General features: G+C 35.2%; 1 protein-coding gene across 1 annotated transcript in view; it reads left to right on the plus strand.

Annotated features, from left to right (window-relative positions):
• dx (deltex E3 ubiquitin ligase) overlaps positions 1-13,206 on the plus strand; it is a 125,743-nt gene that overhangs the window by 96,347 nt on the left and 16,190 nt on the right. The window contains exons 6-7 of the mRNA XM_089095692.1: positions 8,047-8,338; positions 11,685-11,934. Of these exons, the coding sequence (XP_088951818.1) occupies positions 8,047-8,338; positions 11,685-11,934 (542 nt within the window). The remainder of the gene's footprint in view (positions 1-8,046; positions 8,339-11,684; positions 11,935-13,206) is intronic.

Below are 13,206 nucleotides of genomic sequence, written 5' to 3' on the forward strand. Positions count from 1 at the left end.
ATTTAATGCATTACATATTTTTAATGAAATAATGCTATGTAGAATATTAATACAAAAATATATTATGATACATTATTAATATCAATGATCAACTTTGGACATTTTGAATCTGTTCCATAAAATAGTTCAACATGTTCTCTCTCGATATTGTAGCTATTGTCTTCTTCTAGTTCGTAATCAGTAGAATAATCATTATTCCATTTTGAGTCATACCCAATTTTTACTGGTGTGTCATCAACAGGCTCAATATGCTTTTCGTCTTTGGTATTATTTGGTTCATTGACTGTTTGATCAATGGCAGTAACGTTTGCTGGTGCTTTGTTTTTCATCGATTCATCTTTATATTCATAGTGATATTTTCTGCCAATGCCCTTTTAATTTTTCTGGCAATTTCACTGTCTATTATCACATTATTTTTACACAGGTAACAGTTTCGGCACGTAGACAATATATGGTTTACTATATTAGTAGAAGACTATGCCTTTCTTTTTTTAACCTTCCGTTGAATGCTAATGCCCGAAAGCTGACGATAGGATGTGTCAGTAGGTAATGTTGTACCTGCAACAGTAGCAAAGAGTTTTCCCCTATCATCAACAAATATTTTTATGTTGGCATTCTTTTTGAGTGCAATAGTGTCTGAAGATCTCAGTCTCGCATATCCACCTATATATGAGATGAACATTTTCAGTACTTCAAAGAAATTTAATTCCTTACTGTCATGAAAATGCATGCATACATTTCCAATAGTGCTACCACTTGTACTTGTTTCATAGTTTAAATACTTCTCCTTGTCATTATTCAATGCTACAATAACATTGTCATGTGAACACACTTTATTAAAATGCTCCATCTTCACTTTTTTTTAAAGATATTATGTGTTTATCGTTCCACTGCGTAAAAAATACTGATTTAATACATGCAATAGACTAGGTAGTGTCGATAACCGGACATAGAATACCAGTGGGAAAGCCACATCGTGTCTCTGAGCAATCATAGAGTACAATTGTTAGAGCGTAAGCATATTTTGTCATTTTAAGATACGTACAAAAAAATAATTAAAGTTGAATAATTTCTAAGTTTAAAAAAAATAGTTTTTTTTTATGAAAAAAATATTAAATTAGAACCATCAGTCCCCATCATTATGAGTATCCAAAACTTGACTTAAGTTTCACATTTGAACTAGAGAATTGTATTTTCCCTAATTTAATTACAAAAACACTAGAGTTTACGTACAAACACACTTATTTGATCAGATTTTAATGACCTAGTTTTATTTTTATATCATAAAATAGACTTAAGTTTCACATTTGAACCAGAGAATTGTATTTTCCATAATTGTCTTACAAAAAACTAGAGTTTACGGTCAAAAAAACCATTATTAGCTCAGATTTTACAGAAATGGTTTATTTTTCGATCCAAAACTGGACTTACGTTTCACCTATGAGCCAACGAATTGTATTTTCCATAATTTTCTTACAAAAAAACTAGAATTTACGGTCAAAAACCCTTATTAGCTCAGATTTTACGGAAATAGTTTTATTTTTCGATCCAAAAATGAACTGAAGTTTCACATTTGAACCATAGAATTGTATTTTCCATAATTTTCTTAAAAAAAAAACTAGAGTTTACGGTCATAAACCCTTATTAGCTCAGATTGTATTGTAATTATTTTATTTTTCAATGAAGAACTGGACTTAAGTTTCGGATTTGAACAATAGACTTTTATCTCTCGTGATTCTCTTATAAAAAGCTATATTTTACAGTCAAAAACCCTTATTAGCTCAGATTCTACAGAAATAGTTTATTTTTCGATCTAAAACTAGACTTGAATTTCACCTATGAGGCAACAAATTTGATTTTCCATAATTTTGTTACAAAAAAACTAGTTTACGGTCAAAAACCCTTATTAGCTCAGATTTTACGGAAATAATTTTATTTTTCGATCCAAAAATGGACTTAAGTTTCACATTTGAACCAGATAATTGTATTTTTCATAATTTTCTTTCAAAAAAACTAGAGTTTACGGTCAAAAACCCTTATTAGCTCAGATTTTAAGGAAATAGTTTTATTTTTCGATCCATAAATGGACTTAAGTTTCACATTTGAACCAGAGAATTGTATTTTCCATAATTTTTTTACAAAAAACTAGAGTTTACGGTCAAAAACCCTTATTAGCTCAGATTTTACAGAAATAGTTTATTTCTCGGTCCAAAACTGGACTTTAGTTTCACCTATGAGCCAACGAATTGTATTTTCAATAATTTTCTTACAAAAAACTAGAGTTAAGAGTAAAAAATCCTTATTAGCTCATATTTTACTGAAAAAGTTTTATTTGTCTATCGAAAAATGAACCAAAGTTTCGCATTTGAATCAGAAAATTGTATTTTCCATAATTTTCTTACAAAAAGCCAGAGTTTACGGTCAAAAGCCCTTATTAGCTCAGATTTTACGGAAATAGTTTTTATTTTTCGATCCAAAAATGGACTTAAGTTTCACATTTGAACCAGAGAATTGTACTTTCCATTATTTTCTTAAAAAAAACTAGAGTTTACGGTCAAAACCCTTATTAGCTCAGATTTTACAGAAATAGTTTATTTTTCGATCCAAAATTGGACTTAAGTTTCACCTATGAGCCAACGAATTGTATTTTCCATAATTTTCTTACACAAAAACTGGAGTTTACGGTCAAAAACCCTTATTAGCTCAGATTTTACGGAAATAGTTTTATTTTTAGATCCAAAAATGGACTTATTGAACCAGAGGATTGTATTTTCCATTATTTTCTTACAAAAAACTTAAGTTTACGGTCAAAAACCCTTATTAGCTCATATTTTACGGAAATAGTTTTATTTTTCGATCCAAAAATGGACTTAAGTTTCGCATTTGAACCAGAGAATTGTATTTTTTATAATTTTCTTACAAAAAAACTAGAGTTTACGGTCAAAAACCCTTATTAGCTCAGATTTTACGGAAATAGTTTATTTTTTGATCCAAAACTGGACTTAAATTTCACATTTGAACCAGAGAATTGTATTTTCCATAATTTTCTTACAAAAAACTAGAGTTTACGGTCAAAAACCCTTATTAGCTCAGATTTTACAGAAATAGTTTATTTTTCGATCCAAAAATGGACTTAAGTTTCACCTATGAGCCAACGAATTGTATTTTCTATAATTTTCTTACAAAAAGAGCTTATTTATAAAATTGAGCTTATTAGCTGAGATTTTACGGAAATAGTTTTATTTTTCGATCCAAAAATGGACTTAAGTTTCACATTTGAACCAGCAAATTGTATTTTACATAATTTTATTTAAAAAAACTAGTGTTTACGGTCAAAAACCCTTATTAGCTTAGGTTTTTACAGTAATAGTTTTATTTTTCGATCAAAAAATGGGCTTAAGTTTCACATTTGAACCAGAGAATTATATTTTCCAAAATTTTCTTACAAAAAAACTAGCGTTTACGGTCAAAAACCCTTATTAGCTCAGATTTTACAGAAATAGTTTATTTTTTGACTCAAAACTGGACTTAAGTTTCACATTTGAAAGCTACGATCGCAATGAATGGTACTTGTTATCAGAAAAAAATGTCAATTGCCAAAAAAAAAGAAAAAAAATGGGGGGGGGGGCCAAAAAGTCTGAGGGGAGGGGCCCCCTTCGTGTTTGGGGATAGGGAACCTTTGGGTGTTGAGGTTTCTGGTGGTTAGGGTGGTTAGTGCTTATGATCCTTGACGGTTTGTACTCACATACACCTTACTACTTGATTTGCATGGATTTCTAAGGTTTGTTCTAAATTTCATTATTAGAATTCTTCTCTTGCCATCTACATCTCTCTTAGTATCAACTTTTTAATATACTATAACGTTAGGCTCTATTTTAAATTGACAACACTGTTCAAACATCACTTGTGTATTATACTGACCACATCGGAGAGGTAAAGCTAGGTCAACTCACAATGTCATTCTATCATCGTTATCCCTTTTCATAGACTGATGTTTTTTTTCAAATTTATAACAAATAACCTGAGTTAACACGCCCTTCGGGGTTACTTTAACTGATAATCAGTTTAACCCTTTTTCTCCATCTTCATATGATCCAATTTGTAAATTTTATCCAGATCTGTTTTTTCCCTATCATTCAAATAAGATCTTTCCTACAGTCCAATTCGCGAATCCCTTATCCTTTTTTGCAAATATATTTAGGTTTTAACAGCATATGTCAATCAAACAATTCTGATTGTAGCATCCAATTTTTTAATTAGCAACGACGCATTAATAACAAACTACTCTCGAGTTACATCAATTGTCAAAAAAAAATCAGAAAAACCAGTCTGATAGCACATACTTCAAAGAAATGGAACAGGTGTGAGAGGCTACTCACTCTCTTTGAAAAGGTGTTGAGCTTTAAGCAAATAGTATGGGAATTCCTAGGGCCTCAAGCAAAATGATACTTAGCATTCTACTATTGTGTGCTTTATATTTATATTGTGTGCTTTATAATGTAGAAAACTAGTACCCGTATAAGTGCATGTCAAATATATTATTATCGTAATAAATTATTTTGGTTTCTGGGAAAATTCCAAAATATGAAAAAATAACTACTTAAAAAACATGGTGTTGAATTAAAAATTTCTCTAACAGATTCTAAGTTAATGGAAAAAGATATACCAAAGGTGTAAGAAGCTGATATAGACATAGACATTATATAGACATTCGTTTAAAGTGTTAAAATTTCATTGGATAATGATAGGGCAACGGCATTTCCAAACTTGTTTATTGCTCTCTAAATATTCGGTACCTGTTCACTATATGGGCCTTTACAAGGAAACCAGTCAGAAAAGAACCGTTTTTGACGGGTTAATTCAAGACCGCTACAGGGTAATGCAATGCATAGCATGGTTTTCATTGCGTTACGATACTTAAACTGTTGTTTTTTTGGGTTTAGTGGGGGGGGGGGGAGAGGTACCTAGGTTAGGTTAGGTTACGTATTTAATATATGCTTTGCTTTACCCCCCACCCCCAATCCCACCCCCTAATGTGCAAATATATGGCCCAAATGTGTTTCTAAACTATTATATATTCATCCTATTTTATTTTATTTCATTAACCTTAACCAAACTTGACTTTTTAGAAAGGCCCATATAATGCACCAGTACCAAACATTCTTAACAAACCCAGTAAGTGTTGCTTTTGGGGAGAGATCGCTTTCCAGCGTAAAACTAGTAAAAAAAAAATATCTGAAATTGACAATGAATCAGGATAGATTAAATGGTTTAGTAGTTATGTCGATTGAGAGTGAAGGTGCAAGGAAATCGGATTTTCAAAGAATTTTAGAAGAAAAACAGAACAAATTTAAGAAATGTGTGAATTCATGTATTCTTATTCGATGGTTGCAATTGTGACGGTATTTGAGCCTCATGCCCTTGTTAATCCTGATGTATATGGATTTTGAGACTTTATATAAATCTGAAAAATTAAGCAAGAAAAACGGGTTTAATTTTTCGTAAATGGAAAAGCAGTGTGCTCCAAGAAATTATTTATATAAATGTGCCTTAAGGTTCCTAATAAGAAAATCTTCGTACGCTCGTTCTGTTAATTTTCAAGTTGTTTTGTTTGAATACTTGTAAAATTCAAGTGCTGTTAATTAATTGTGGTTAGTTTGGCATAAGTCTAGAATTATGGCTGATAAGAACGACACATTGGTACTTGTCGGTAATATAATAAACACTCGAGAAGTGAAGTTTGGTCAATGCCAGTTTAATAAAAAAAAATATGATGAAAGTATAATAGTTTAGAAACAAATTTGGGCTTTATATTTCCACATTAAGGGGGGTGGGGGTAAATCATAGCATATATGAAATACGTAACCTAACCCAACCAAAATACCAACTAAATAATTAAATAAAATACAGCTACAATTTATTTTCCAACTCAGCCAAAGCTATTTGCTTGGTTTAAAAAAGTTGCTTGACCAGTTTCTTGTCTCACGTTCGCGTCGTTCGCGATCGAAATTCTGGAGTGTTTATTATATAACCGACAAGTACCGAAACATTTCCAGAAAACAATTTTTACTTCATAATATGCCGAATAATTGCAGTTAGAATGCAAGTCTACTCCTCCCCCTAATTAGGGCTGCTCAAGGGGGAGGAGGAACGGGGTAAGGTGCCGTGACTGCGGGTGCCGCCGCTGTTTTTGGTGTATGTTAGGATTGGGCGGGGCGTAATTAACTTTTCCCTTGCACCACTAACCCTAGAGACAGCCCTGCCCCTAATGCGCAAATATATAACCCAAATTACAAATTTCCCATGGGGTTTTTCAGTTTCTTGATTTCGTTGCAGTTGATTCAGTTAAGGGTACGCGAGTTGAAACAACAGTCACGCGTGGCAAAATCTTTGATAAATATATGTTGGGGAGGGGGGGGGGGTACTAGTGCTTTAAACGTACTCTTTTATAAACTACATACGGAATGTCAAACTGGAGATGCTACAGATACCGGGCGAAACCCGCCAGACTGGTTATTTCAAGCGAGCGCTGTTAAGAATTGGAATGCAAAGAGTAGTTTTCATTGCATTTACGATATTTAAACTGTTGTTTTTTGGGGTTTAGGGAGGGGGAGGTATCTAGATTAGGTTACAATTTAATATATGGTATGCTTTAATTCCCGCCCCCTCCCCTAATATGCAAAAATATAGCCCACATTTGTTTCTAAACAATTATATATTCATCCTATTTTATTTTATTTCATTAGCTTTGACCAAGCTTGACTTCTTTAGTAGTATGTAAAAGAGTACGCTTAATGCACCAGTACCGATTTGGGCTATACATATGCATATTGTGTGGGGTTCGGGGGGGGGGGGGTAGGGTAGGGGGACTAGAGTATAACAGAATTGCAGTCAAAATGTGTTAACTACAATTTTTCTGCACATTATGAAGTAAGAATTGTTTTCTAAAAAAGTTTCGTTCTCAACAGCCCAAATTCTAGGCTTATACCGTGGGTTATATTTACCCAGGGGGTGTCCACTTTCAAAAATCACGTACACTAATCGACACCTGCCATGCGTGGTGGGTGTGCCAAGCGTGGCGAAACTGTGTGGCTGGTGTTCTGAGACATACATCATTTGGTGGAATGTGGGCGCCCCTCAATATTCACATGCTCTAGAGTCGTCATTGAACGCGAACCGGTGTAAATTCACAACCTCTCGAGGTCATAAGGAGACATGTTAAGAAAACAAATCTTACTACATAATATGCAAAATTATCCTAGTTCACATATTTTCCAGGGAGAGCCCCTTTATGCTCACTATTTTCATTGTTCTTCCAGTCTTTCAATCACACATCATTTCATTTTTATATCTATTCTCCAAGTTTTTAAAATCGTTTATAAAACAAACACCCAAGACCAATCTAGCTAATCTTCCCTAACTTAACCTAAATATGTCAATATTTCCCTATTTATATCTTTTTGTTAGATGACATTGATGGTGTTTAACTTTCATGTATAGACTATTTGAAAATGAATAAATGTAGTCAAATCTGTTTCTCACAATTTTGTTTAAAAAAAATTGTACAACAGTGAAAATAGTGAGGATAAAGGTGCTCCCCCTGGAAAATATGTCAACTAGGATTATTTTGCATATTACGAAGTAAGAATTGTTTTCGTAACATGTCTCATTATGACCTGGAGTGGTTGTAAATTTATACCCGTGAACATTATTTTATAGGCACACCTAATGTTAGACGTGCAGACATCTGGTAACGTTCAGACGGATTCAAAAAGAAAGAGAGATACTAATTTTCTATGTTTCTAGGGTAAAAAAAAAACAACTTAACTTTATTCTGTTATATCTGTGACGTGCTTTTGAAATCCAAACACGATGTTCCTTATTTCTGGAGAGACAAATGTTCCGCCTTTTGAAAACCTTATTAGTTGTTAATACCCTGAACATTTTTGGCCAGCAAAGAGCCAAAATGTTTGGCAAAGAGCCAAAAATAGCAAAGAGAGCCAAAATAGTCTTCCTGTTATTCCTAATGTCCATTCCTCTTTCTAGACGTAATTATAACGCTTGCAGACATCAAATCATCAAAAACTAAGAGGTTTATGGGCAAAATTACATCGCTGGTAAAATCTATATCTGTTCCAAACTCGCCGAAGAAAGGAAACCCATCTAATACTGCTCAATCTAGCCAACCCTTGCCGGGTCCTCAAGATCTTAGCCAAGTACCCGGTCCTAGTGGGAGAAGGGTTAGAAGACCTAGTAGTGATACCATATCAACATACTTGAGCAAGGACTCTAGTGGAGTTGACTCAAACGAAAATTTGGTGGACCTTGATACTTCCAAGTAAGTTTTGTTAATGATATATACATTTTAGTTCTCTCGAAATTTTGTATCGCGAACATGAGACAATAACCGGTTTTCATGGTCTTTATATTAGACAATATTAGTTTTGGCTCGGTGGGAAATTACATTGTGGCTATATTTTAATTAAATATTTAGTTGGTATTTTGGTTAGGTTAGTTTATGTCGTTTTTAACATAATGCGGTCTGGGTGGCCCCCTTTCCATAATTCTTTGTTGTAGTTTCCATAATTTTGTTACTAAACTATTAAATTTTCATCATATTTTGGTATATTTCATTATGATTAACCTAACTTCAATTCTTGAGTATGGTGGCTATAAGACCCAAGTCCTTTTTTGAGTTCTTCCCCCTCGTACTGTTTATTAAATCGAAAAACAGCATGTTTTTTCAACTGAAACTAAGGAGCAATATTAAAACCACTGTATATAAATAATATAACAGTAAGATCACGGGTCAGTGATTTTTGGCACTACATCATCGACGTGTACAAACAGCTCCTCCCATTTAATCTGTAATTAGCGGGTCAGTGTACAATTTTGAAGCCAAGTTTCGCGTTCAAGAGAAATCTGACTTTTCTACCTGTAAAAAAAAATCGAATGTCGCTTATGTTTATAGTTGTTTAAATGTTCTTCAGAGCACTTGCATCCCTGTCCGGGTTTGTATAATGGTTGAGATAGGGAATAATCGTACTGTGTTATATCTATATACATTTATTAAAACTCATAACGAACATAAATTATTCTGTTTATGAGGGGAGGCTGCCTCAATAGCCCGCTCTTCATGATAAAGCTTTTAAGCACTTCTGAAAAGTGGGCTATTCTAATTAAAAGGTCCTTGTGTTTCAGGATTAATTCTTTAAGAATTTGGACAAAAGATGTAACTTTACTTAAAGAGCAGGGTGTTCACAACCACTCTTGAGGAGGAGGCAGCCCCGCTTGAGGAGGAGGCATCCCTTTCACTTACGGAGGACTAAGCCCGCTCACTTACGATATAATTTCTGTTCGTTTTAAGTTTTAATGTTGCTCCTTACTTTTAGTCAAAAAACTTGTTTTTTTTTTAAAGTTAAATTTCTGATCGTTTTTCAAATAATGCCGGGAAACCCGCCTCCCCCTCCTTGGAAATCCCCCAGCGTCTAAGTTTTGGTGTTGCTCCTTACTTTCAGTCAAAAAACTTGTTTTTTTTCATTTCTGATCGTTTTTCAAATAATGCCAGGAAACCCGCCTCCCCTCCTTGGAAATCCCCCAGCGTCCAAAGAAAATTAATATTCGTTTCAGTTTTGCTATCTTATATTTCCAACCATTTTTCAGTTTCTTAAGTTCGATTTTCCAGTTTCTAATGAGTTTTGATCATGGTTGCAATATTAGCTGCAACCAGGAGCGGATCAAGCTTTTTTTTAGGGGTGGGGGGCGCAAAATAGGTTGATCCGATAAACTTGCGTTAGGAGCAAGTTTAATTAACGCAATCTTGCGTTAGTTAAGTAAATTACACTACTTTAGACTATGTTAGGGGTTCCCCCTGGATCTGCCATTGGCTACAACCCCCAGTTAAAGACGAACCACAGCCCATAGTAACCGAACTTTAAGTATCCGTCTGATTGAACGTTTTTCAAACATTAAGCTGTATGAAAAATGCGGCTCTGTCCTGCGTTTTAGGTCTATTATGAGAGAATTTAGGGCCAAACGAAAAGTAGACCGTCTCGGAATGGGATAAGAGAACGCCTTAAGGAAGAATTTAAGGGGAATTTGATTTACTTTAGAGGCTGTAAAGCCACCAAACCAGAATCCTGACTAAGATCCTCTTCCATAGAATACAAGGAATCGCCGCTCATGTTATCGACGAGTACCAAGCTGGGTTTCGAGCAGGACGATCTACTATTAATCAAATCTTTACTCTGCGCCGACTGATTGAACGCTACATTGAGTTTGAGCTCTATCAACTGTTTATTGTTTGTCGACAGGCCTTGATCTCATATGGAGGAAAGGTCTTTGGCATATTCTAAAACACTAAGGTGTCCCAGACGAAATCGTCAAAATCTTTGAGGAGATGTACAACAAGCTCAAAAGCCAAATTCTGGCTACCGATATGCTTTCTGATGAATTCTCGACAACTTCCGGAGTCCTCCAGGGATGCATCCTATCCCCGAATCTGTTCAACCTATTTCTGCATGCCATCCGCTCCCTGACACCTTCTGGGTATATGGCGAAAATAGGTGGGATTCTTCTTGAAAAACTAGCGTGGACTGATGATATCGACTAGCTAGCTACGACCCTCAAGTACTCTAAAGACAGGCAGACAGCATCTCTCAAGCAACGAAGTCGTTTGGGATACAGCTTATGCAAATAAAATTAAAGTCATGGTTTCATCATGCCAGAACCAGTACACCACAAACACCCCTTCTATAATGATAGTGAGCAAGTGGAAACGGTAGATCGATCTCTTTATCTTGGCAGTCTATTAACGGGCTATAATTGCCAAACTGTCGACATTAAATGCCACCTAGCCCTTGCCAGCTCTAGTTTCAGAACAGTATTCAAGAGTCCAGCTGCCTTTCGCACCATCTGAGTACTAAAATTTTTTAACAGTCTGATCTTACCCATTGCTCTTTATGGTCGTGAAACATCGACGATAAAAGCGGAAACGAGCGCACCCATCTTGCATTCGAAACGAGATGCCTACACCGGATAGCGAAGATTAAATACAATGACCGTGCCACAAAGGAAGAAATCCGTATTAGACTAAAATCACCAGACACGATCCTAAACAGAGTTAGAAGACAGCAACTACGCTGGTTTGGGCACGTCAAGAGAATGGACCCTATTCTATTATCCATGATCTTGCTCAAAGGGACCGATGAAGGGTGTCGACTACAAGGAAGACATCATAGGAAGTGGATTGACAACTTTGATTGGCAACATATCACCGAATTATTCAGAACCGCACCTGACCGAACAGAATATCAAGCACTAGTCCAGGAAATCTCGAAAGGAACGGCCCCAAAACGTCTCATCAGGATGGATGGGACTTCAGTAAGCAAGTAAGCAAAGAGGGGGGCTTTGAATCAATTGGGATGGAGGAGGAGAGTGCTTGGCTGTGTCGGACTCAGGCGGATTGGTACTGCAGTGAGTTGTTAGTAGTAGTAGTAGTATTAGTGTATCCAGTTTCTGTCGTATTTATTTATTTTTAGCACATCTATTTACTTCATTTGCTTATCCCTCATATCATGTTTATTTCTGGCGTATCTTGCTTATTTTTTTTCTTGTATAAAAATAAGCATTTATTAAAAATATGATCTTGTATAAAATACTTGTATTTATTTATTCTATTCTAGAGACCAGATAATGTATAATATATCAGCACAGAATAAGCGACTGGTTGCACCAGATACCAAAAATGATATTCTGAGAACCTCATCTTATGTAGTTGAACAGCCTGATGGTGATTGTGCTATCTGTTACTGTCCACTTGCTGAGAAAGGGGGCTATAGTCGTCAAAAAGATTGTCCTGTTGAGCTGAGCCAGTGTGGACATGTATTTCACCTTTGTTGCCTGGAACAAATGGCACATGACCAAATTAACCAGGTAGGAGTTTTTTTTCTAAGGAAGGGTTGTGTGATTAATGATGTTCAATGCTTTCAGGGAATTTTTCCTGACAGTTTTAGGAATAATGCTTAAGAACTAATCAATCAATCAATTTATTTAACGAAAACAGAGAAAAAATTACAAAACTTTAGAACCTCACAAAGGCTCTTTGGCCTGTCAGAGTGGGAGACTAAACATAACATTAAATAATAAACGCTAAAATCAAACAAAAGGACAGGAAGAAAAAAAAAATTAGACAACAACTTCAAAAACTGCCATGCCAATCAAAATAAATGAATTAAACAAAATGAAAAGGAAATATAGAACGGAAAAAGAGAAGGGATAGAAGGGCGTCATGACATCTAACTGTCAGGAGCATTAACACCAGGACATCGACAAAATCCGTTATAAAATCGACAAAAAATCCGTCAGAACCACTAACCGTCACAACATTGACACGTCAGTTCATCAACAGTCACAATTGCTACCCTTCAGAACGTCGACAGTCATAGCATCGGCACGTCATAACAGCAAAAAAAAATTCATTACGAAAATCTGGCAGAACCACTAACCGTCAAAACGTCGACAGTCATAACATCGACACATCGTAACATCTAAAATTTTAAAACTTTAGTTTTTTGGGGTCTAGGGGGGGGAGGTACCTAGGTTAGGGTAGGTTACATATTTAATATATACTATGCTTTACTCCCACCCCTCGGATGTGCAAATATATAGCCAAAATTTGTTTATAAACTATTATATACTTATTACTATTATATAAACGTATAATTTTTTTTTCATACCGAAAATCCGTCAGAACCGCTAACCGTCAGTACGTCGACAGTCATAACCTCGACACGTCATAACATCTAAAATCTTTTTAGATTTTATGACGTGTCGACGTTCTGACGGGTAGCGATTGTGACTGTCGATGTTAACACTGTCGACGTTCTGTCGGTTAGTGGTTCTGACGGATTTTCCTTGTCGACAAAATGACGTTTAGTGCTTGTGACGGTTGTTCGAAATGGTAGCACCCCGGAGAGAACTAACTCTTAAGGCATAGGAGGTGGTAAGTTAGCTCTTTTTTAAATTGTTCTATAGGAATGACATAGCCGAATTTTAACTGGTAGGGAATGCCACATGGAGGCACAACATAAAACTGGATTGAAATCTGATCATATGGTTTTGGTTTTATTAATAAAGATTTTTTTGTAAAAAGTGATGCCAGTTGCCCTCCAATTTTTTGGTCACTTAAAAAGGGCACTGGAACTT

Source organism: Artemia sp. Qi Xiang Cuo, chromosome 10, assembly GCF_049724085.1.
Source record: "Artemia sp. Qi Xiang Cuo chromosome 10, ASM4972408v1, whole genome shotgun sequence".
NCBI classification, from domain to species: domain Eukaryota; kingdom Metazoa; phylum Arthropoda; class Branchiopoda; order Anostraca; family Artemiidae; genus Artemia; species Artemia sp. Qi Xiang Cuo.